The sequence below is a fragment of the Sebastes fasciatus genome, chromosome 4 (assembly GCF_043250625.1).
Source record: "Sebastes fasciatus isolate fSebFas1 chromosome 4, fSebFas1.pri, whole genome shotgun sequence".
NCBI classification, from domain to species: domain Eukaryota; kingdom Metazoa; phylum Chordata; class Actinopteri; order Perciformes; family Sebastidae; genus Sebastes; species Sebastes fasciatus.
Genome location: NC_133798.1, coordinates 30,090,373 through 30,114,466, shown reverse-complemented (window position 1 = coordinate 30,114,466; position 24,094 = coordinate 30,090,373). Strand labels below are relative to the sequence as shown.

At 37.7% G+C, this 24,094-nt stretch overlaps 2 protein-coding genes and 1 long non-coding RNA gene across 7 annotated transcripts in view; 2 read left to right on the top strand and 1 right to left on the bottom strand.

The window, feature by feature from the left end:
- Positions 1-4,162, top strand: part of aass (aminoadipate-semialdehyde synthase) — a 34,099-nt gene extending 29,937 nt beyond the window's left edge. For both annotated transcript variants that reach the window (XM_074633528.1, XM_074633529.1), the window contains exons 22-24: positions 355-443; positions 545-721; positions 820-4,162. In XM_074633528.1, coding sequence (XP_074489629.1) covers positions 355-443; positions 545-721; positions 820-938 — 385 coding nt within the window. In that variant the 3' untranslated portion in view covers positions 939-4,162. The remainder of the gene's footprint in view (positions 1-354; positions 444-544; positions 722-819) is intronic.
- Positions 4,163-7,641: 3,479 nt separating this feature from the next.
- Positions 7,642-24,094, bottom strand: part of ptprz1a (protein tyrosine phosphatase receptor type Z1a) — a 92,069-nt gene continuing 75,616 nt past the window's right edge. For 3 of the 4 annotated variants that reach the window (XM_074633516.1, XM_074633518.1, XM_074633519.1), the window contains 17 exons: positions 23,744-23,832; positions 22,658-22,743; positions 21,620-21,640; positions 20,163-20,259; positions 19,832-19,914; positions 17,987-18,121; positions 17,386-17,520; positions 17,015-17,178; positions 16,770-16,905; positions 15,882-16,028; positions 14,695-14,788; positions 14,437-14,510; positions 12,992-13,123; positions 11,308-11,460; positions 9,225-9,367; positions 8,955-9,090; positions 7,642-8,599 (listed from right to left, as the gene is read on the bottom strand). In XM_074633516.1, the coding sequence (XP_074489617.1) occupies positions 8,456-8,599; positions 8,955-9,090; positions 9,225-9,367; positions 11,308-11,460; positions 12,992-13,123; positions 14,437-14,510; positions 14,695-14,788; positions 15,882-16,028; positions 16,770-16,905; positions 17,015-17,178; positions 17,386-17,520; positions 17,987-18,121; positions 19,832-19,914; positions 20,163-20,259; positions 21,620-21,640; positions 22,658-22,743; positions 23,744-23,832 (1,969 nt within the window). In that variant the 3' untranslated portion in view covers positions 7,642-8,455. The remainder of the gene's footprint in view (positions 8,600-8,954; positions 9,091-9,224; positions 9,368-11,307; positions 11,461-12,991; positions 13,124-14,436; positions 14,511-14,694; positions 14,789-15,881; positions 16,029-16,769; positions 16,906-17,014; positions 17,179-17,385; positions 17,521-17,986; positions 18,122-19,831; positions 19,915-20,162; positions 20,260-21,619; positions 21,641-22,657; positions 22,744-23,743; positions 23,833-24,094) is intronic. The other variant, XM_074633517.1, reaches the window with a different exon arrangement.
- Positions 8,481-10,612, top strand: LOC141766564 (uncharacterized). Its single transcript, XR_012593654.1, has 3 exons — positions 8,481-8,616; positions 9,278-9,415; positions 10,008-10,612. It is a non-coding gene; the product is annotated as an uncharacterized LOC141766564 (long non-coding RNA).

Genomic DNA, 24,094 nt, shown 5'->3' with positions numbered 1-24,094 from the left:
CTGCCGCTGGCGGTGAAGGGAAGAGGGCCGCGGTGGCATTGAAACGTAAATTCCTGCGACGGTAAAAGTGAACTGTTGGAAACATTCCATCTGTGCAGTTAAAAGAGTAAAAAGCCAACGCGCTTGCAGCTCAAATTGAATGACTTGTTGTTCATTTATTCAATTCACCAGCAAAGCAGCGACAAAAAGCAACTGCTCATCTCTTTAGATTTAGCCAAGGATGTGTGGGCTGCCGCTGCAACGCTGCCGGGGTGTTTAAAGCAGAGTAATTTTCTTTTAAACCTTTTGAAACAGCTTTGTGACGGTTATTCTATTGTGAGGAAAAGTCTTTATGTTGTGTCTCTGTGTGTTCAGGTTTGGGATGCTGAGCGACGAGTCAGTTTTTCACGCCGACAGCGTGTTGGGTGCTATGACAAAACATCTGGAAGCTAAACTCTCCTACGGTGAGACACAAGCTCATTTTATTACATAAATTTTATTATAACACAAGTACCAAATGTAATACTAGTACATAAACTACTGATGACTTTCCTCCCGTGGTTAGAGAAGGGTGAGCGAGACATGATCCTCATGAGGAACGACATTGGGCTTCGCCACCCAACTGGCGAGCTGGAGACCAAACACATTAGCCTGGCGGTGTACGGCGACCCCAGTGGCTTCTCCGCCATGGCCAAGACTGTCGGATACCCAGCAGCCATTGCTGCTCGAATGGTCCTTGATGGTCAGTGACAGCAGTCAGCAATATCTCTGGAATTAAGTTAAGTAAAATAAGAAGTGAGCTGAAGTTTGAACCTAAATCTGTGCGTTTTCTCTCTGCAGGTGAAATCACTACGAAGGGACTCTTGCTTCCCATGACGAAGGAGATCTATAGGCCGGCGCTGGCCCGACTGAAGGAGGAAGGACTTTACTTCATGTCCAAGAGCACCTTGCAGGAGTAGAGCCGAGCCTCCAAAGAAAGCAGATCAGTAATCACTGTAAATACTATCCAACAACTCCAGAGAACATTTATAAAATCCACATGCCATCAGCTGCCTTTTCACCAACTTTATACAAACTGGATCTTCCGACAGACTCGCCTGCCTGCTGATTGTCGGTGTTTAAAATAATAATAAATCTGCCAGGGTCTGATAAAATAAATATTAGTTATCTATTTGTTTTTTCAAATAAATATGTGAAAGGTTAAAAGGGAAAAAGGTTGAAATCAGGAAAAAAGAACAGGTCAAATGTTTGAATCCCCAAAAGTTGTTTTTATTATGTTAAACTCAGGGCACTTAATCGCATGGTTGTTCATAGTTTATCGAGATTAACCGTAAATTAATTAATTCATCTGTTTAAAATGGACCTCAAAGGGAGATTTGTCAAGTATTTGATACTCGTATCAACATGGAAGGTTTGCCATGTTATGATGTGAGCATATTTTTTATGCTCACATCATAACATGGCAAACTGACTGACTTGACTATGACTTGCCCCAAACTGCATGTGATTATCATAAAGTGGGCATGTCTGTAAAGGGGAGACTCGTGGGTACCCACAGAACCCTTTTTTATTCACATATCTTGAGGTCAGAGGTCAAGGGGATCCCTTTGAAAATGGCCATGACCGTTTTGCCTCGCCAAAATTTAGCGCAAGTTTGGAGCGTTATTTAACCTCCTTCGTACCAATGGATTCTTCAGGTTTTTCTAGTTTCATATGATGCCAGTGAGAAGCTTCAAACTGAGCCCGCTACAACCTAAAAATCCCAAGTTGTGTTAATGCGTTAAAAAATGAATGGTGTTAAAATGAAACGCGTTATTATTCTGTAAACTTTGACAATCCTAATTGAAATTCAATTTTATAACGATTTGGTGATGTTTTAAAACTAAGTTTTAAGTCAAAAAGCTGAAAAGGCAGCTGATGATCATATTCAGTAATCTGCAGTTTAATATCAACCTTAATTCCGTCGGCTAAATTCGCTCATCTGTGGCAAACTGAAATAGTTTCACTGCCGTTGATTGTTTTCAGAGAGAAGTTCTTCTGTGAAGATGTGTAAAAGCGCAACTGATCCAACACTATTTTAGACTTTAGAAATCCAAAGCATTAAAAAGCACAAACGTTGTCTAATCAGATAAAACTACTGTAGAAACCAGGTCTGCTTGGGATTGGAGATTATTCTTGGAGACTTTATGGTAAATGTTCAATATGCAGTCAGAGCGACGCTACAGATGAGTCAGACATTTAAGCCTTCATGCCGTCATAAACGACGCCTTTCTAACTATTTTTTTTCCCTCCAACATTTCAAACGGCATCTGATTTCTGTATTAATTAAAAATACAGCTCAATACTGCACTTACCTTCAAACTGTGATAAACTTCAACAATAAACGTCACCTTAGTTACAAACCCACTTCACACATTTCTTCAAACACGTCATGGAAATCAGCCAGTCCAACATCAAAACCATAGAATACGATTAACAGTTCCCATTCACAGGATATAATATCATTAAATGTATCGTCCACTGTGTTGTTCGGAGTACTAATGAAGCTAAGAGCCGCTGGTAATGATTATTTTCAGCCAATTTGTACAGGATCATGAGTTAATCGTTTATTTTTATGGGTCGGAATTGATATTTTTGTGAGCTTATTCAACATGTATGGAATGTAATTAGTCTCAAATGCTAAAACATTTGATCTGTAAGGTACTTAACATTAAAATGAACAACTCAAAGTGCAACAGTTCAGTATCTAATGATCACCACTTATTTTGAGATTTAGTTTTGTTTCTCCAGCTTGTTATTCAGAAATAATGATTTAATTTAGCTGACCCGATGTAGAGGATTTGTAAATGCCTGACTCTTAACCCCATAGTGATTTTATAATCTAGAACTACACTGTGATAATGACAGCACCAGGTTTTCACCAGGTTTTACTAAACATAGCGGCTTCAAATGATTTACTGTAAGTCATGATAAATAAAGACAAAATAACTTTTTATCTTGCAGGGCTGAAGGGTTAAATCGTTTTTAAAACAAAAATGCAATTTGAAAATTGAGAGAGCCGTCAGCTTTTGTCGAGTCAAACATATCGGCTACAAAAATGATAACTTTTAGCTGTTGTCCTGTCAGTCTGTGAAGCGAACGTTAACGCTGTTTGTCAGCCTACAAACTACTATGTAGCTGTTATCATTATACCACTTTCAAATGCCACGATTACCTTTGAATATTATAGAGTAAAGTTCACTAGTTATATCTTGTGGGCTAAATTGGTAACATTTTCTATGGAAAGCTAGCCCAGAGCACTGAGAAGTTTATTAAAAAATGTCACAATTTTATCTGATTACGTTCACGTAAAAACAAGGAACTAAATTTAAATAAATAAATAATAAATTAAATAAATTATAAATGAATACAACACAATCAATAAATGTGACCGCTGGAAATCTGTTATCTTTAGAATATTATTTAGGTTGTGTTTGGAAGGTAAACCCCAAATTACTAAAACTTGCCAAAACTCTGGTGAGACTCGCTGCCTGACGACATATCGTAACCGTAACCATTCGAGGTCAATGCCTAACCTTAACCAATCTCGCGAGCTATTCTCTATTATTTATTAACTCATGATTTTGATTCTGTAACTGAAACATGATCAGTAACAGCGGCTTCTGGCAAACTCAGAGGAAGACGGTTTGATTTCAGATGTTATTTTAGAGTGAATTATATATTTGTGGAGCCTGTGTAAAGCTTCCCAGATGGATGAGTATTTATTGTCTGTCACCTTAGCAATATTTATTTTATTTTTTGGGGGGGGATGTGGTCACCTCGTAAACGGTTTGTTACATGCTTTAACTGGGTAAAAAAAAACACCCAGAGAGTTATTTTATACGTACCTGAGATATATTTTTTAAAATAATATATCCGTATGATATGCAGCTTATATATGGGCCTCCAGAGGGTTTTAAACAATAGCGTGTTGTTTGATATTTTGGTAGATTTTTAGGTTTGGATCTGAATGATAAAAAAGAGTCTGTTACACATTTTTACAAATTCAAGTGAAACTACGGAGTTTGTGATTCGAGTATTAGTTTGATTGGCCACCTGGTGAACCTCAAACATGAAAATGTTTTCTTTTTTGTCTTTAATGTTTCAGCTGACATTTATGCCATTCATGATTTTAAAAAAAACAGATTTGTTTGTCAAAGCTTGTTTTGATAAAATATTTTTGCTTTAAAAAAATTAAAAAATGGTTGCATAATAAAAATCCTACTGTTACGTTTTTTTCTTTTTCTTTCATTATTTAGAGACAACATAGCATTGATAATTCACAAATGTAATAATCTTTGCATTCTTTTTATTCACATTTAAGTGTATTAATTACGACGGAGTATTAGAGCCACACTGAGGGAAAAGAAATCGGAGATTTGGAGAATAAAGTCATATTACAAGAAAAAAGTCGGTATTTAATGAGAATAAAGTCATACTATTTCAAGAAATCTTTTTTGTAATATTACGAGAATATAATCCTAACTCTACGAGAAAAGTCGTAATATTACGAGAATAAAGTCAGAACTTTACGAGAAAAAAGTAATTTCCTCCTCCACAAAAGAGGCAGTTTTGCAAAATTGCAAATGCAATTAAATCATTTATAGTAGTTTATTTTTAAATTTATTAATTTATAAATTTTCTGTTGGCACATTGCAGCCTCCATAAATTTTACAGTTTTGGAAAACAATTTCCAAATGTAAACTTATTTTACGCTTTATGCACCACAAAACTAATTCTATTCAGCTCCACAGTATCAGGGTCGAGGAGATATTGGAGATCTTAAATCTGCAAATGAAACCAAAATCTGCAGGACTGCATACCAGCTCAGGTAAGTGGAATGTTGTTGTTTTTTAAGATGGTATTTGGGTGAACCGAACCTTTAAGCTTTTCCTACTTCATGTTTTTACTAATTTCTAAACCTCTTTGAAGCTCCTGTCGGTACTTCATTCAAGTACGTCGAGTCCCTGCAGTTTTGTGAGTACTGAAATAGTTAACTACGGTGCTGAGGTACTTTACTTTAGTATTTCTATTGCTTGTTAATTTCCACTTATTCCACTTAATTTATAATTCACATTCATTTACATTAAATTACAACTATACTAGTTAAACTACACAATAGTATACATGGCATTCAAAATGCATTTTGCTATGATTAGGGCTGTGAATCGATTAAAATATTTCATCGTGATTAATCGCATGATTGTCGATAGTTAATCGCAAATTAATCACACATTTTTGTATCTGTTTAAAATGTACCTTAAAGGGAGATTTGTCAAGTATTTAATATCAACATGGGAGTGTGCAAATATGCTGCTTTATGCAAATGTATGTATGTATTTATTATTGTAAATCAATTAACAACACAAAACAATGACAAATATTGTCCAGAAACCCTCACAGGTACTGCATTTAGCATAGAAAATAGAAAACATGGCAAACTGCAGCCCAACAGGCAACAACAGCTGTCAGTGTGTCAGTGTGCTGACTTGACTATGACTTGCCCCAAACTGCATGTGATTATCATAAAGTGGGCATGTCTGTAAAGGGGAGACTCGTGGGTACCCATAGAACCCATTTTCATTCACATATCTTGAGGTCAGTGGTCAAGGGACCCCTTTGAAAATGGCCATGACAGTTTTTCCCCGCCAAAATTGAATGTAAGTTTGGAGCGTTATTTAGCCTCCTTCACGCCAAGCTCGTATGACATGGTTGGTACCAAAGGATTCATTAGGTTTTTCTAGTTTCATATGAAATTCAATATTAGTGCGTTAAAGAAATGTTAAAGTGGCGTTTTACTTCTTGACTCTGGATTTAGTATTTGTGATCCTGTTCTGACGTCTTCTCGGCCTCCAGCTCTGCTCCTCTGACAAAAAGACAATCGGCCTGTTTGCTTCCACTCAATTTGGAGGCAGCCATGCAAACTAGGCCACCAAGCAGGGGATAATTGGGCATGTAATTATGAAAAGTCAAAAATGCAAATGAAGGTGTGGATACGGCGGCCGGTCAAGACGACGTCTGGGACACTTGACCTATTTTCTGTCCTGAAAAGGCGCATTTCTTGCAGAGTCTTAGCCTGGATTAACACGAGGGAAATCAATTGGAATAACCAGTTCAGTGCAGGGATTAAAGCATGACTCCATAAAGGGAAAATACATAATCCACAGGTCGGACAGCACTTGGTTTTCATCAGACCTCATCTTCATTTTCTCTATTGCTGTGTTTGTTTCATTAACACCTCTCTCCTGTCAGGCTCACATGGGTGTCTGCGCCATCTTTTGTCTCGCCGTTGTGACCTCTGACCTTCAACCTCCTTCCCGTTGGTCGTCTGTGAGGCTTGTGATCGAGGAGCTGAGGCTCATTCTGCTGCTGTAAGTAAATCTGAATAAACACATCAGCTAAAGGCCTAAAATGTAAATGTAACCTGCTTTCTCAGCCAATGTTTGATTGCATCATCCCAGATATAAGAAAATGTAATTTGTAGAAGACGGTTGTTTATCTGTGAAAATAGCGTGATGTGCAATATCAACAAAATTATTATTATGAAAATTGCTGTGGATATTCATGGTCCCCACAGGATAAACCATAATATTTTGGTGATGCTCTGCCCCCTGTAGGACAAAACTATATTGTACACAACATTGAATGGGCAGCCTGAGAAATTTAAAATTAAATTTAACGGCCTGACCTCATTCCTGCTCCCCAGAGGATGATCCATGTTCTTGACCATGACAGAGGCTTTAAAATACAATTTGGTGTCATTTGGTTTGCTCAGAATTTTTTTAATGACATAATATACTAAGACTTTTAAGATTTTTTATGACATATGACTTTTTATTTGACTTTTCCGGACATAGTTTTATATAACTATTCTATAACGTTTTATAACATACTATACTATGAATTTTTATGACGTGCTATACTATGACTTTTTTAATGGTATACTTTGACCTTTTTTAGGACATACTATAATATGACTTTTTATGATTGTTTTATGACATTTTGACATACTATACTATGATTTTTTGATGACATACTATACTAAAACTTTATATACTATGTTTGTTTTTAAATTAAATAATATACTATGACTTTTTTTCATGACTCTATACTATGACTTTTAAGACTTTTTATGACATATACTACAAACTTTTTTAGTTTCTAGCGCGTGGCTTTAAGCCTTCTTAGAGACTATGAGACATCCATTCGCCCTGATCCAAGACATACATCACAAAACCCAGCCATTTCAGTAGCGTGAAGTATAACTAGTAACAGTAAGAATGTAGAAAAGACGATACGGTACGAACTCTTCTTGGTGAATTTTAAGATCGAGGAAAGAACTTTGTGAGGCAGGTGTAGAGTAAAAGAAAAACATGACTTCTGACATAGAGATGTTTCTTACCGCCACGTTAAAAGTCCATTACTTTACTGAGTGGACGATAATGTGTCAGTGGGACAGTATTGAGGATTCTGAGCAAACCGTTTGATGTCTAACTGTCTTTATGACCCTCTGACTTAAGTAACATGAGTCTTTTTCATGGTGAAAATGTGTTGCTGCGTCTTCGCTGTAGCTATAATGTAGTTGTAGTGCTGCACACAGTAACAAAACACTCCAACAGGCTCTTTCTTTGGTGTTCTTTCACTTATTTAATCCTCGAGCTAATAATCCGGCAGTGTTTCATGTCCAGCTAAAAAACAAACATGTCAGTACCCCATGCATCACATTTAGTCTGTTACAAAATCCAGAATATAAAAGCATTAATGTTCTCCAACTAAGCAATTAGAATCAAACCATAACATTTGAATGCACTAAAAATGGTAAAATATAAAAATCTAAAAGTATAAATAGAAATTTGGTCCATCGAGTTGATTACTATAATATTATTTACATTAGATTATTATTTTTTAATATTCCAGGCCCTTATTTTATATTTGACTTCAATAGCACATTGCTGCTACCGTTGCGATGGTATTTACAGAAGGGAATTCAGTGCAGGAGCTCTATAAAAGACAAGCTAACAAAATATCTCATTTGATGTAAAAAGATGCAGTTTTCCCTTTCTTCCCCATTTGGCTCAGTGCCAATAAATACAAAGGTTTAGGAAAAGTTTGTTAGTCGCGTCGAACGTCTCAGGGCAGTACAGCGTTAAAACATTGGACAGTTAGTCTACAGCTTGTATCAAAGTTAGAAGTACAGGATGAAAAATACAAAAAGGCACACATTACAAAACCACAGGGAGTCCAGATCCAGCTAAGAGGAAACTCGTTCGGTACGTGCGAGCCTCAGACTACCACACAGTCCTGAACAATTTTAATTTAGTAGTTGTAGCGTGAGTCTGGCATCGGGAGAAGTTCTGTTGGTGATTGAAGAGGAAGGATGAAATGCTGTTGCTCATTTGTAAAAGTTAAACAAGAGTTCTTTGTGTTTTTTTATTTGTTACACCAGGGATTCAAGGCTCTCTGCGGTGCTGGCGGTTCCCACCACGATGGTACCGTTGTTGTCGGAGGACTGGAGGGTTTTCTCGTCTTCTTGCGTCCCGATGAGACTCAGCATGGCTTTGTACAGGAACTGGTACTGCTCCTGGAAAACGACGACAGGTAACCAATTGTTATATTGAGAGGTATTTCAGATCCCGGTATTACTCTGGTAACGCGTTTATTCATGGGACTCCTTTGAAAATGGCCATGATTTTGGTTTTGCGCCCGCTGCAACCTAAACATCGCAAGTTGCGTTAATGCATTAAAGAGATGAGTGGCGTTAAAATTAATTTGCATTATGGCGTTAACTTTGACAGCCCTACTATTTTATATTCCTGTGAAAACATCTCCTTTTACAAATATTCTATATAGCATAAATGCTCTTAAGTGTAAGACACACAAGCAGTGTAACAGACTAAATTATCGCCAGCGTGTTGTGAGACAGACAACAGCCTTACGATGTCGCTGAAGGTTCCTGGCCTCATGAGGTTTGTCAGCTTGGCCACTTGGAAGACGTCGACCGAACCCTCTGCCTCCAGCTGACGAGTCAGAGACGATAGAGCGCAGAACGTTCCTGCCGTGACTCCACCCACACTGGAAAAAGAAAAATCAAACATATCCTGATTTTTACTGTAAAATATTGTCTTTCAGAACCAATATCAGACCAAAAAGACCCTCAAGTGTTGTTAATGAAATGGTACGTGTTGACTACTCAGTGAAGGTCTTACTCATCGTGGACCACAATTGTGCCGTCCTTGGCGGCGCTCTCCTCTTTCACTAGGTTGAGGAGCTCGAAGGTGTTGCTGATGGGACTGTCTGGATTCGGCCATTGGGGGGCGCGGTAGTGTTTCACCTCCAGAACGTAATCATCCTGTTGAGACAAGGAGGGAAGAGAGCAGAGGTCTGTCACAACAAATCAGTGAGTTTTCAACTTTTTATTGTCTGACCCCTTAAAATAAAGGGCAGTCTCTTTAGTAGTATTTTTAACAATTTCATATCATTCATATATATATACACATTTTTGACAAACTCTACTGACTTCATTCAAAATACTGTATTGTGCCTTTTTTATGACTTTTCATGACATTTTCAGACTTATAATACTGTGACTTTTTATGACATACTATACTGAGTTTTTTTTTTTTTTACTTTTTCGACATACTATACTGTAACTTTTTAATAACTTTTGTCAACATACTATACTATGATTTTTTTCGACATACTATGATATGACTTTTTTTACTTTTTTTCGACATACTATACTGTAACTCTTTTATGACTGACATTTTCGACTTTTTTCGACATACTATACTATGACTTTTTTGAACATACTATATTATGACTAAAGTATAGTGTGTCTAAAAAAGTCAGAAAAAAGTCATAGTATAGTGACTATACTATGAACTTTTTATGAATTTTTTATGACTTTTTCGACATACAATGCATACATTTTTTAATGACATTATTCTGACATTGTTTATGGAATGCTATCCTATGATTCTTTTGTACAGGTGCGAGGTTGACGATGTGGGGACCTGGTGGAGATGGTTGTGGATTTAAGAAAGAACGCAGATCCATCTGCCCCATCACCCTGTATGACTTCCCAGTCGACACCGGAGTCCTGCGCTTACTCAATAAAAAGCACAGCATTTACTTCCTGCGGCATTTTAAATTCAACCTGCCAAAGACAGCAGTGCGAGAAGAATGCCAACAGGATTATCAGAGACCATAACCAACCCAGTCGCAAACTGTTCTGCCTGTTGCTGTCCGGCAGACGGTCCCACACCACCAGGCTCAGGCACAGTTTCATCCAACAGGCCAAAAGACTACTGAACCCCTTAGCTCATCACTTTGACTCTCACTTTTCTTTTACATATAAATATTTACTGTCATTACGCATACACCTGTTTACATTACACGTTATTAATTTGCAAATATTCTGCACCTGTCTACCACTTTTCTTTTATATGTTATATTTTATTGCCAAATCTTAACTTGCACTATTTTCTGTCTTAGATTTCCTTTTTTTTTTTTTTTAAATAACCTGAGATCTAACATGCCGATGACTGCTTCTGTGTAATTCTTGTGCATATGACATTAAATAACTTGAAACACCTACTAGCTTCCTAAATTGGCCCACAGATATGTTGAAAAATGTCATAAAAAAGTAAAAGTATAGTATGTCGAAAAAAGTCATTGTATACTATGACTTTTTTCGACACACTACAGTTCGACTTTTTTATATATTTTTTTCAACATACTATGTTTTTTTTATGACTTTTTTTGACACTATACTATGCCTTTTTCATATATTTTTTTAACATCCTATACCATGACTTTTTTCGACATACTATAGTATGACTGTCGAAAAAAGTCATAAAAAGTCATACTATAGTATTTCGTAAAAATAAAAAAGTTATAATATAGTACGTCAAAAAAGGTCATACTATAGTATGACGAAAAAAGTCATAGTTTAGTACGTCTAGAAAACTTCTATGGAGTCTTGCATTAATTACATTCCGTCATCAATACAAGTGTTGTTAGCTAAAGTTAGCGATTTCGGTTAACAATTTGGTAGTTTAATGTGGAAGTGCGATGGAAAAGATATATTTTTTACGTGTGCACTCTTCCTGTGTGGCCCTCAGTCATCAAAACTTTGAGAAACCCTGCAGTAGAGGCTAGATCATGGGGTCTATATTTTTCTATACAGTCTATACTTTGGGTGAACTGACCCTTTTAATTTAGTAGTGTCAACTGTGTTTAATGATTTTGTTGTATAAGTGAAGCTGTCATGTTCCAGGTTTCACTAACCTGTGTAGCTTCCAGTACGTAGTCCTGGACCACCAGCATGTCCTCGTTGGTCAGACAGATGTGATTCTCAGTCTTCTGAGTGACAGTGAACATTTCATAGCTGATTGGCTGCCCTTTACGGGGCCAGACGACAGACTGCTCCTCCTCCTCCGTCTAACAACACAGGAAGTCAGCAGACGGTTTACATCACCCTCTGATCCAACAAAAACACCACAGATGCTAATGAATCATCCTGCGACATCAGAGTGATACGTGATGACTCAAGATTTAAGTACTACTACGCGTACCTTTAATCCTGTTGTTAGAAATCACAGAGCACACAGATAGAACATGCGTTTGAGACTTTTAAAGGAATAGTTTGACAGTTTGGGAAACACTCTTATTCACTTTATTTCTGAGAGGCATGAGAAGATGGGCATCAACCTCATGTCTGCATATTAACGCTGCATTCATGCCATGTCGGCAGAATGGGAAAAACTCCCCTTATTTCAACTTTGGAATGATCACTCATTATTTCGAGATGGTCCGCCCCATTGGTAGCCTTGTGATCACTCCTTTTAACCCTCTGAGACCCACAATAGACCTGTTTTCGTCTTTTTTAGGGGCGTACAAGGGGTCTTTAGGGGGAGATAGCAGGTCAACAATAGATGTCACATAGAAGTGGTGTACATCATAGGAAAGCTGGGAACCTGAAGATTAATTTGAGATGCAGCTCAGCCCTGTGTGTCAAGTTATTCTAGTCATAAATCAGAACTAAACATGAATTTAATAACTAGTTAATTAATTAAAGTAAATTGTTAAAGTATATAAGGGTTTAGAACATTATGATCGAAGTTTATGATTTCCATCCCCATGCTCTATTATGTCTCATAGGTTGTTGCAGCAATTTTTGGGTTGATACCATTTGTTACACAGATATGGTGCTAAATTTAACCATTTTTACCACTCTAGAATTGATGAAAACGATCATTAATCCCACCAAAATACCACATTAAGACACCAAGACCTTGAGGAACACCAAACAAAAAGCCATGCTGTGATTTGGTGTCAAAAACTTTTGACATTTGGAGATTTCTGCAAGATGAGCATTTTTCAGTGATTGGATGGCGAGCAATTCTGTTGTGTAAACTGCTCAGAAACCCCCTTATTGTCAATCTAGCTAGGAAAGCCATCCATCATCTGAATGCTCTAGGTCTGTAGTTTGTGGCTGTAAAGTTTCATGAGGTTGTGATTATCCTAGAGGTCACCACAGGTCATTTTATACAGTGAGGTCAAGTTTCAAAAAATGGTCTCACTACAATGAAATGGCTACTATGAGGACTAACATCATCACACATAAATACAGTTGGGTTCATTGGATCCACAAGAGTCTCAGCTTTACAGTGATACCCAATTTATTTAATTCAAGACTGTTTAGGGACCCCAGTATGCAGAAATATTCAAATACACCATTTTAGGCGAGAATAAGGCTAGGCTAGTTGTTTCCCCTGCTTCCAGTCTTTATGCTCAGCTAGGCTAACCACTCCCTGACTCCAGCTCTGTATTTCACACAAAGTCATGAGATTGATATCCATCTGAACATCTCACTCACTGAAACAATAATAATAAGTAACTGATCCTTTAAGTTAAAAGAGTAAAGACTTTGCACAAACACAGATGACAAACACAACCACAAATTCCTCACCTCGTCTGACAGCGTCCCCGGCAGCGACACGATGACCTGGGCGTTGTGGTCCCATATCATCCTCCAGAAGTCCTTTATGGTGCTAGGCAAAGGATTCTGGGTAATGATGAACTCGCTGCTCTGCCTGTAGCCCTTCAGGAACAGAACCAGGGCTTAGTATCATTTTTCTTTTACTTCCACATGGTGACTGGGCTGATTTAGTCTACTGTTCACTATCAAATGTGTTAAACCGATTACACTATATTGGTGTCAAGCAATATCGCTTAAGTGCAGCCAATCCAATCAATACGAAACAAATATTACAGTTACAGAGGTGTAGAGATAGTTATTTGATAACAGTGTCTTGAAATAAGAGTATGACTTTTTACCGTCGTACTAAGAATCAGGCTTTTCAGGCGAGAAGGTCGTTTCAAACACTGCTAAACAAATCCTGGACCTATCTGTATCTGTACTTTACCTAAGTTTTTATTAGGGCTATCAATCGATTAAAATATTTAATCGCAATTAATCTCAAATTAATCACACATTTTTTATCTTTTCAAAATGTACCTTAAAGGTAGATTTGTCAATACTCTTATCAACATAAAATATATGAATATGAAACTAAAAAACCTAAAGAATCCATTGGTACCAACCATGTCATACTAGCTTGTCGTGAAGGAGGCTGAATAACGCTCCAAAGTTATGCTAAATGTTTGGGAGGAAAAACTGTCATGGCCATTTTCAAAGGGGTCCCTTGACCTCTGACCTCAAGATATGTGAATGAAAATGGGTTCTATGGGTACCCACGAGTCTCCCCTTTACAGACATGCCCACTTTATGATCATCACATGCAGTTTGGGGCAAGTCATAGTCAAGTCAGCACACTGACACACTGACAGCTGTTGTTGCCTGTTGGGCTGCAGTTTGCCATGTTATGATTTGAGCATATTTTTTTATGCTAAATGCAGTACCTGTGAGGGTTTCTGGACAATATTTGTCATTGTTTTGTGTTGTTAATTGATTTCCATTAATAAATATATACATAAAGCAAGCACTCACATGTTGATAAGAGTATTTAAATACTTGACACATCTCCCTTTAAGGTACATTTTGAACAGATAAAAAATATGCAATTAATTTGTGAATAATCATGATTAACTATGGACAATTATGCAATTAATCACAATTGAATATTTTAATCGATTGACATCCCTAGTTTTTTCGCTTGCATAGAATGGAAGTGAACGGGACTCAAATATAAATTTTGTGCATGTGTAATACTAAAGTACATTTAATATCAGAAAACTACTTTTGATACTTAAGCACAGTAAAAGACTTTAACTTCTACTAAAGTTATTTTCTAGTTAGATATCTGTACTTTTGGTCGACTGTGCCTTCCCTCTACGTCATCCACCACTGCTCTGGAGAACATTTAAACCTGGACAGAATGAGTTTGTTCTTACTGTGATGTATGATGCATTAATGTAGTCTGACGTTTCCCCCGCCGTCGTAGACAGGCGCACTCGCGACCTCTCAACTGCAAAGATAGATAGAAAGAAAAAAAATGTCAGAGTCATGCAACACCATCTTTCCTCATCTAACTTCAGCAAACTGTAGCTGAAGTGGCAAATTACACATTCAACATCAACATCAGGCAAACTGACGTCTACTGTGTCCTGTAAGCGCTGCAGCGCCTGAGCTGACAAACATGCCGGACTCACCAGGTACCACAGAGCAGTTTCTGTTCTTGCTGCGGTTGCAGTCCTGCAATGCTGTAGAGTAGTCGCACTGCTTCACTCCGGAGTGACAAACCAGCTGTAGTAAAACAGCAAACATCTGTTAGCAACTGAAGAAGCAGCACTGAATCTTTCTGTTGATCTGTGAAGGTGTTTTTTACACAGCTATGCAAAAAAGAAATCCTAAATTTTAACATTTTTAAATTAAGTTCTGTATTTATTTCAATGTTTTGCATGTTCACTCTTTTTTTGGTGTTTTTGATAACGGCTACATAAGTCAATACGTTTTACCATTACAGTCCTTACCTGTTACAGTCAAATAAATATCAAATAATTGCTTTCCAGATCCTTTCTCCATTATTTCTAGAAGAATACTGACAAGACTGTCTTCCACTGAAACAACTTAAACTTGTTTTACTTTTTAATTTATTTAATTTATTGTCTTGTGAAGCACTTTGTAACATCTGTTTTGAAAAGTGTTATATAAATAAATGTATTATTATTATTATTATTTATATAAACTATTCTATTTAATGTTTAATGGAGGATGGAACCTGGCAAAATAAAAAAAAATAAAAATAATAAATGACGTGATAAATAAATATGCCATTAAAAGTAGCAAAAATAATATTAAAAATAAATGTAATGTAATGTATGTCATTAATTAATTGATAAAATGTGATATAAATTTATATTTCTGTTTTAATTTGCTTTTTTGATTTATTTATTTACCTTTGTAATAATTCCCTTATGTGTTTACTCTTCTGTTTATTTTCCACTTTTATTTATTTATGTATTAATTTTATGAATTTTTAAATGTATTTATTTATTTTTGCATTTATTTGACAGTTCTGGAAACACGCCTGTTGATGTGCTGAAGAAACTGTGTAGAATAATTAATCAAAACAACACGTTTGATGTGCACGTAAGTATTGAGGGGTTCTTTGGTCTGATGCTGGGCACAAAATATAGCATGTGTAATTTTTATTTATTAATTTATTTATTTCTGACAGGTTCCTTCCTCCATATTTTTGGGGGGTTAGAGTAGAGAGTAGTTGTGGTATTATATAATATAAACTAATATAGACAAGACACATTTCTGAAATTATGAGTCATTAAACTTTAGCAGAAGTTGAGCGAACACACGGTGAACTGTTTCATGAGACGCTCACCTTGAACTGTTTGTCCAGGCGCGTCCTCCCAGCAGGCCCCGGGATCAGCAGCTCGTCCACGTACCTGTGCAGCTGAGCCGCCACCACCTCTGTCTCTCCGGACAAGATGGCTTCCACCAAGGCATCGTGGATAAAAACATACTGTTCCTGCAGAGAGGAGACAGATAATGCTGAGGTTAGACGCTGAAAAACTCTCATTCTTGTTTGAATAGTAAACAAGTATTTATGTAATGATGTTGTCGTTAATGCAACTTCGTTCTAACGCCACTAATATCTTTAACGCATTAACGCAACTTGCGTTTTTTAGATTGTAGCAGGCTAGAGTGAAGATACTAAACTAAAAATCTAAGGAATCCACTGGTACCAACCATGTCATACTAGCTTATCATGAAGGAGCTTAAATAACGCTCCAAACTTACGCTAAAAGGAAAAACTGTCATGGCCATTTTCAAAGGGTTCCGTTGACCTCTGACCTCAAGATATGTGAATGAAAATGGGTTCTATGGGTACCCACGAGTCTCCCCTTTACAGACATGCCCACTTTATGATAATCACATGCAGTTTGGGGCAAGTAATAGTCAAGTCATCCATGAAATAGTTGTTGAGATATTTCAGTCTGGACCAAAGTAGTCCGGTCGACTGGCAGACCAACATTACCATCAATAGAACAACGCCGCTAGCGTGGCTAAAAATATTTGAAAAGAAATAAATGATTATATTTTAACATGTAGTTCAACTTTCACTTTTCAACTATAATTTTCCCAGTTTTAAACTAGCCGTGTTTTGACCTGCAAATGCTTACAGGGTTCAGAGTTCAGTCTGCTGAAATGTAACATTTGACGACTGAAGATGTGTGTGTGTGGACAGACAGACAAGTTGACCTCTGACCTCTGTCTGAACCAGGTAGTTCCTCTGTTTGCGGATGTGTGTGAGGAAGCCTGTGATGTTGACGTTGCTTTCGTCTCTGATCTGCTTCAGCATGCTGTCCAGGACCACGTACGTGCCCGTCCGGCCCACGCCAGCGCTGCACAGCGAAGAGAAAGAAGAACCAGATGAATCCCGAATGTGCTAACGTCAGGATCAAAATAAAAACAAAGCTTCATCTCACATCATCTAGCTGAATCAGATCTTACCTGCAGTGCACCACCAGCGGCCCCATGTTGTCCTTCCTGGCTTTGGACGACTTGCGGACGAAGCTGAGCAGCGGCAGAGCGTACTCTGGGACGCCCATGTCGGGCCACTGGGTGTAATGGTACTGAGTCACCGTCCGCTCGTTGCTCCGCCCCTTCTGTGAGCCCTACAGATGGACAACACCAAACAAAGAAGAAAAAACAGAAATTAAGTTCCAGGAAAATTTTATCCCCCAAAAAGGCCCTGGTTGGGGGCGGGGGTACTTTGCCATGCGATTAATCACAATTAAATATTCGATTGACTGCCCCAATGATAGTATTACTGAGTGCAGCTAATACAGTCACTCTGTGATCCGATTGGCTGTTTGTCGGACCTTTTTGACGTGGGTGTTCCTGACAGTGAACGTCCTCTGGGTGTAGTGGGCAAGCACTCTGCTGCTCTTCACCGTCACCAGGAAGCTGCCGTACTCCTCCTGCACCTCCGCCGGCCAGTACTGATCACACTTCCTCTGAGGGGACAGTTAACACATCACACATTATGAATTATGATGAAAATACAACCAAGATTTTTGTCTTTATTCCCTGTAAATAAAAATGAAGACCGTTTTTATTTTCGGGTTTAAGAAAGCGAATTGTCTGCCAATATTAAAATGCAAAATATTTTAACTTTCTCACACAGTTTAATCACATTTAATATTCTGTATATCAAATAAAATTAAAAAGAAATTTCACTCTGAAATGTCTGACATTTCAGAATTTTGTATAAATTGACTAAAAGATGATTAAATCTAGATCTACCTGGATTGAAATGTATGAAGGGAAAATATTCCCAAAAATACTTTATTAAATGTTATTAGAATCTATTCGTGAACAATAACCATTATGTCCATATAGTCACTCAATATCAGATGCAGTCTCAGTACAGTAGTCCAGGAATAGTAGAAAAGTCTGTGTAATTGACATGTGGTCACTCACTCTTCCTTTCTCCACCAGGTTGGTGATCATTACGATGACGCAGACGTTTTGCTCCCAGATCATCCTCCAGAAGTCCTCGGTGCTCGACTTCAGAGGACCCTGAGCGGCGATGTACGACCGCGGCTTCTTAAAACCCTGAGGAAACACATCAGCGGCTTTTAAAAACTCCTACTGAAATCTGAAGAACACAAAATGCAAAAAAAAACAACCAATAACTTAAGAGTCTACAGCCATGCTAGCAGCTTCTGTGAGGCTGTCCTTAAGCACAGCGGTGCTTTGAGCTAAACGTTAACATCAGCATGCTAACATGCTGACAATGACGATGCTGATGTTTAGCATGTATAATGTTTACTATGTTCACCATCTTAGTTTAGTGTGTCAGCATGTTAGCAGTAAACACAACGTAGATCTGCGGCTATTTGGTCATAAACAGACATATTTGACCTGATGATGGCGCTAAATGAAAAGTCAGAGGATCACAGAACTTATTACAATTCATCCTGCGGGGAACATGAATGTCTGAACTACATTTTCATGGCAATCCATCCAAAGTCAATGCAAATTTGTTTTAACGCCACTAATTTCTTGAACGCATTAACACAATCAATCTTTTGGAGGATGTAGAGGGATTTTCTAAAACCTGAAAACAGAGCCATGAGGAGGTGCAGAAGTCTCTCAGAACACTTGAATTACAATATGATGAAATGTTATTATGGAATTTTTGCCTAATGATGTCAAAAATATTCTTATTTTTAAAAAAAATATATTTATATATTTGCACATATATAAAACTGCACAAAATCCAGTCAATGAAAAAAACAAACAAGAACTGTGTCAGGAGAGGTCAAGAAGCCACAGACTGATACAAAAGACCTCCCCCTTCTGCCTACTGAAGCTTTAAATCTTGTGTTTACTAGAGATGTGCTCATAAATTTCTTTAAGAAGAAGTCATTCAGCATGAAAAAGCATAAAAAACAAATAATCGACAATCCGAAAACTTCCATGAAGGCTGCTTTCGTGTAACCATGCTCATGGCTCCTCAGAGCAGAAATAAGAGCTTTGAGATGGCCTTAAAGATGGAGGGCCAGAACGACGTCCGGTTCAAGTGAAGAGGGAGGAGCGAGGACATAAGAAAAACAAATAAGAGACTTGGGATGTACCCATGGATGCAAACAATGCTGGATTAGAATTTAGAATACTTTAAAAAGTTTATGAGGAAGGAAATATATTCAACATATTTGTTAGAGCTCAAGGATTCATACCGAGCATTCTGGTGAGTGACATTGAAAGTTAATATTACTTTTGTTTGTTTGAAAGAAAACTCCACAAGGCCCCTTTAAGGCCAGCACAGGAAAGAAAGTGTCACTTGCTCTCTGCAGAGGTCAGCATTCAATCACTCACTTTCACAGTTTCATAACCTTCACATGACTGACAAGCGTGAAGTTGCCTTCATACTGTGGGATGCAGACAAAAGTGTGAGCTGGAGAGATCCTCGACATGCTTTTACCAACTTTGTAACCTGTACGTCGGCTCTCCAGAGAGGACGTGACAGTCACAGTGTTTTTTTGTGTCGCTTCTGCCTTTCACAAAACGGAAACTGGAAATGAGATTTGAATGTGGTGTGCATAATGGAGAGCCTCGCAGATCCCCGCTAACAACAGCATGTGTCGTGAATAGGTTTAGAATTAAGCAAGCTTAGGAAGACAGAGGGAAAAGTGGAGTGGTTCTGAGAATAAAGATAAACTAGTACGTTTTGACAGATTCAAAATGCAGAAACGAGACTGGGGGGTGAAGATGAAGGCCTCAGTTTGTATGGAGCTCAGAGTGAAACAGAGAGTGACTTACATCCACGTAGTTTGCGTTGATGTAATCCCTCGCCTTCCCGTCTTTGTCGGCCTGCAGCGAGAGTCGCACTCGGCTGTGGTCATCTGAGAGTTAAAGACAGAAAAAAAAGAACAATGCATGATCAGAGCAATATGGAAAACGCTTTATGTTCTTTTCAATTTAAGTATAAGTCAGGGGTTATTTTATATTTTTCACATTGTCAAACAATCCCATGAAAAGACCAAAACCAACAAAGTGTCACTCCGTCTATCAACACTGTGACTTCCTGTCTGTGGCTCTCAGCTCTCAGCTCCAGTGTTATGATGTTAAACTCTCTGTGAAGTCTACTCACAGGCCAGGATGTTGCTGTATCTGTTTTTAGTCTTGTTGTCAGGATGGTTGGAGCCGTCGGTCGTCATCCCCATGTCCACCGTGCACGTCTGAATCTCCTGAACGAACGAACACACACAGAGTAAAGCTTAAAACCCTCGAAGATGAGAGGTGGGGAAGTAACTACATACTTCAGTACAGTTTAAAGGTTTTGTTATCGTATTTGAGTACAGTTCAGTGTTTTTGGTTATTTTGCAGATTCAGAGTTTACATTACTCGTGAAATATTACTTGTCTGTAGGGCTGAGTATAATCGGAAAATGTTCCAATATCGTTTTCAATATGATACCTGAGTTTCAGTACTGACACCAAGACACTTTTTCCGATACCTTACTTTGAGGAATATAAACGTGTTTTTCTACAAAGGCTTAAACATTGAAGAAAAGAAGCTTAAAGGCACAATGAGAAGGATTTGTTGGTTGCGGTTTGTAAACACAACATTCAAAGTTGGCCCCCCCTCCCCGGCTTAACGAAGGTTAGGGTGCTCGCCAGAGGGTGAAAGCCGACCCCAGATTCACTCTGGTTTTGGAACGAGCTTTGCCCGCTTGGTGCCTCGCCTCGCTATATTTGCGTTTTTTTCAGCCCTGTGTCCGCCATTTTCGTATACATTGTTTTCTTAGGAAAAGCCTACTCATTGTGCCTTTAAAAGGGACTGTATGTAACTTTTTACACTTATAAATTGTTTTTTTTATTGACAATGTGTGAACAGATTGTAACCTAACCTAAAAGTTGAGAACTTCCATGATTTTCTGGGTTTCTTCTATCAGCCTGTAGACTGATTTTAATGTGAAAAACCCAGGCCTGTTTTTGATGTCATGTATGCTTGCAAGTGCCTTAGCCGTAGCAAATGTTTGGTTAGAAATGGAGTCCGCAAACGCCAACAAACGACTAGCCTCCACCACAACTCAGACTCCAACACATCAGCTCCACGGAAGCACAAAAAAAACAAAGTTATATCTAGTGAAGCTCGTCTTGCTAAACCGGAATGTGACCGACGGAGGAGGAAAAATTTGTGTTGTGGGAGTGTGTGTGCACGTGGGAAGTGAGTGGTGAAGCAAGAGAGAGAGAGCAGCGGAGCAGAAGAGAGTTAGTTTAGAATATCAAGTGAATGTTCAGTGGAAGTTACAGTTTGTGCAGAAATGTTGCCGATTTTGTTGATTTCTTGAATGGAAATGCCAAAGGATGCAAAATGAATTTCAAAGTAAACTGACAATAAAGTTGTATCGCATCAACTTTATTGATAACGCCATTATACTCCATTATTGAGTCCAGTATTTCATGTCCTATAATACACCCATGACTTCTTCCACTGGTGTCAAACAGAAACCATGCATTTGTAAATCCACAGTTCCACATTAAAGACGAGACAAAAACACAGCTACGAGTGCAGCGGCGTCCGCCATGGAGGAGAGCGTCTTACCTCGTAACTCTCCTTCAGTATCTAATGATGAGGGTGAGGAAGCAGCAGGCCAGGACGTTTCCATGACAACACGGTCAACCAAAGAGGTGCAAAAACACAAATTACAAGACGACACAGAAAATACACACAATACAGCTCATGCTGCTGCCAACACAAAGAGACAAATCAACCCAAATAAAAACAAGGTTAATTCAAAGTTCAAATTCATCTAAAAAGAGAAATGAATAGGATTCTATGAATAATGGGTTGAGCATAACACGCTGCATTCTAGGAATTTCTCTGTATTTCAGTGTAATTTTGGTGTTCTGCTACTAAACTCAAGTTTTTACATTTTTGGGACGTCTACTGCTAGCTGTATGTGGCTGTAATAATGGATATATTGGCTGTAATTCATCACTTTTATTATCTTATAATACAACCATGGGCTGTGTGCTGTAAGCCTGTACCGTGGTGGATGTATTAACGTCTCTGTTCCCAAACAACCGGCTATCGGCCAGTAGCTAGTAGTGCTAGTAGTAGTAGTAATTATTCAATTTATCAATCAGTCTATGAAGAGCCCTCTGTAGCATCGTTATCTTTGTGTTGATTTTTCCTTCAGTGGCCGTTTCAGAACAAAACAAAGTGGAGCTTTGATTCATGAAGTGACTGATGTCTCATTGTTCTGCCGATAGTCGACAGGTAAAAGACAACTGCTCACATGAATCAATGAAGGCTCCACACAAAGAAATGAACCAGGACTGCAACATTCACAGAGAAAATACGGTAAATTATTATTATTAATTACAATAAATTCATGATCAATCATGATCAGAGAATCTAAAATAGTCTCGTAATGTTGCAGCCCTTTGTCTTAGCTGTAGCTGTGTCACATCATCAAGGCTCATCATGCAGCATGCAGACAGCAACATGATGACAATCAGACACAACACACACACACACACACAAACACACATCACATCACAGTCAAGTTTGAGACAGTAGAGATATTATTTGCAAGAATATTATGTGTTTTAGTTAAAACAATCCGGTCTTTTGTACCTCAAACTCTCGTTGGAAGCCGAGCGTGTCGTGAAGTTCGGCCACGTGTTTCACAAACTCCTTCACTGGAAAAGCTGCTTGTTCGTCTGGAAGATAAAACAGGAAACAACACTGAACTACCCACAGGAGAGAAACAACAAGTGGTACTCCAAATGTCTAAAAATGTGTATAATTGTATAGTTGTATTGCATTATTGAAATATAAATAATATGAAAGTGATTGAGTTCTAGTAAATATAAAAGGTGTCTGATATTGATGGACAAGAATCATCAAGATGTGAACCTCTGTGTGCTCTTGTAGAAGAAAATGTAAGACTTTTTGGTAAAGTGAGGACATATTTAGAACATCGGATGAATTTAGGAATCAAAGACATTTTAGAAACGGGGATTTTTAAGGAAAGTGAGGACATCTCTAAAAGTAAAGACATTTTAGGAAAAGGAAGTTTATATTTGATATCCATATTGATAGCACTCTAAAAAAAACTCAGGTCAAAGTTAGGTTTTTCATTTTCGTAAAAAGAAAAAAAAAGGTTTTCTTTTTGTCCTTTTGCTGTTAGAAAAAGATTAGTCCAAAATAACTTTTTGATAGTGTTAAAATCTGTGTTTACAGAACAATGTTGTTGCTTTTAACAAGTGCCATTGATTTGCCTTGATTATTTTAGCCTCTGATTATGGAGGACGGAACCTGCCAAAATAGAAAAATAAATAAATAAATGACTCGCTAAATAAATAAATAAATAAATATGTCATTAAATGTATCAAAAATAATATAAAAAATGCACTGAAATAAATTGCTATTTCTGTATTAATTTGCTTCTTTATTTATTCATCTTTGTATTAATTCCCTTATTTATTTACTCATTTAATTTTCCCTTTTATTTATTTACGTATTTATTTTCATTACATTTTTATTTATTTATTAATTTTTGCGTTTATTTTTTATTTATTTTATATTCATTTTTAAATGTATTTATTTATGTATTTATGAATTTATATATTTATTTATTTATGCAAGATTCTCCCTTTACATTTGAACCCTCATTTATTCCCACAAACAGCGTGTACGCGTGCGTGCGTGTTACAGTACCAGATGTTAATGCAGCAGTCGACGGTGCAGCGATGACTCTGGGTGATGAGCTTTCGTCGATGTAGAAGTGAGCCGTCTGAAAACAGGTCCTGCACACACAGACACACACACACAGTTGTGTTTCCATCACTTTAGAGGACATTACATTGACTTACATTCATTTCCTGGAGACTTACCCTAACCCTACCATAACTGCTACTTGCCTAACCCTAACCGTAACCTAAACTTAACCTTAAACCCAGTCTTCACCATAAATGTAATGATTTACGTTAAGGGGACGTGCATTTTGTCCACAAAAAGAAGGCAAGTCCCCACAATGTGACTGTGTAAACAGATGGAAATGAATGCTGA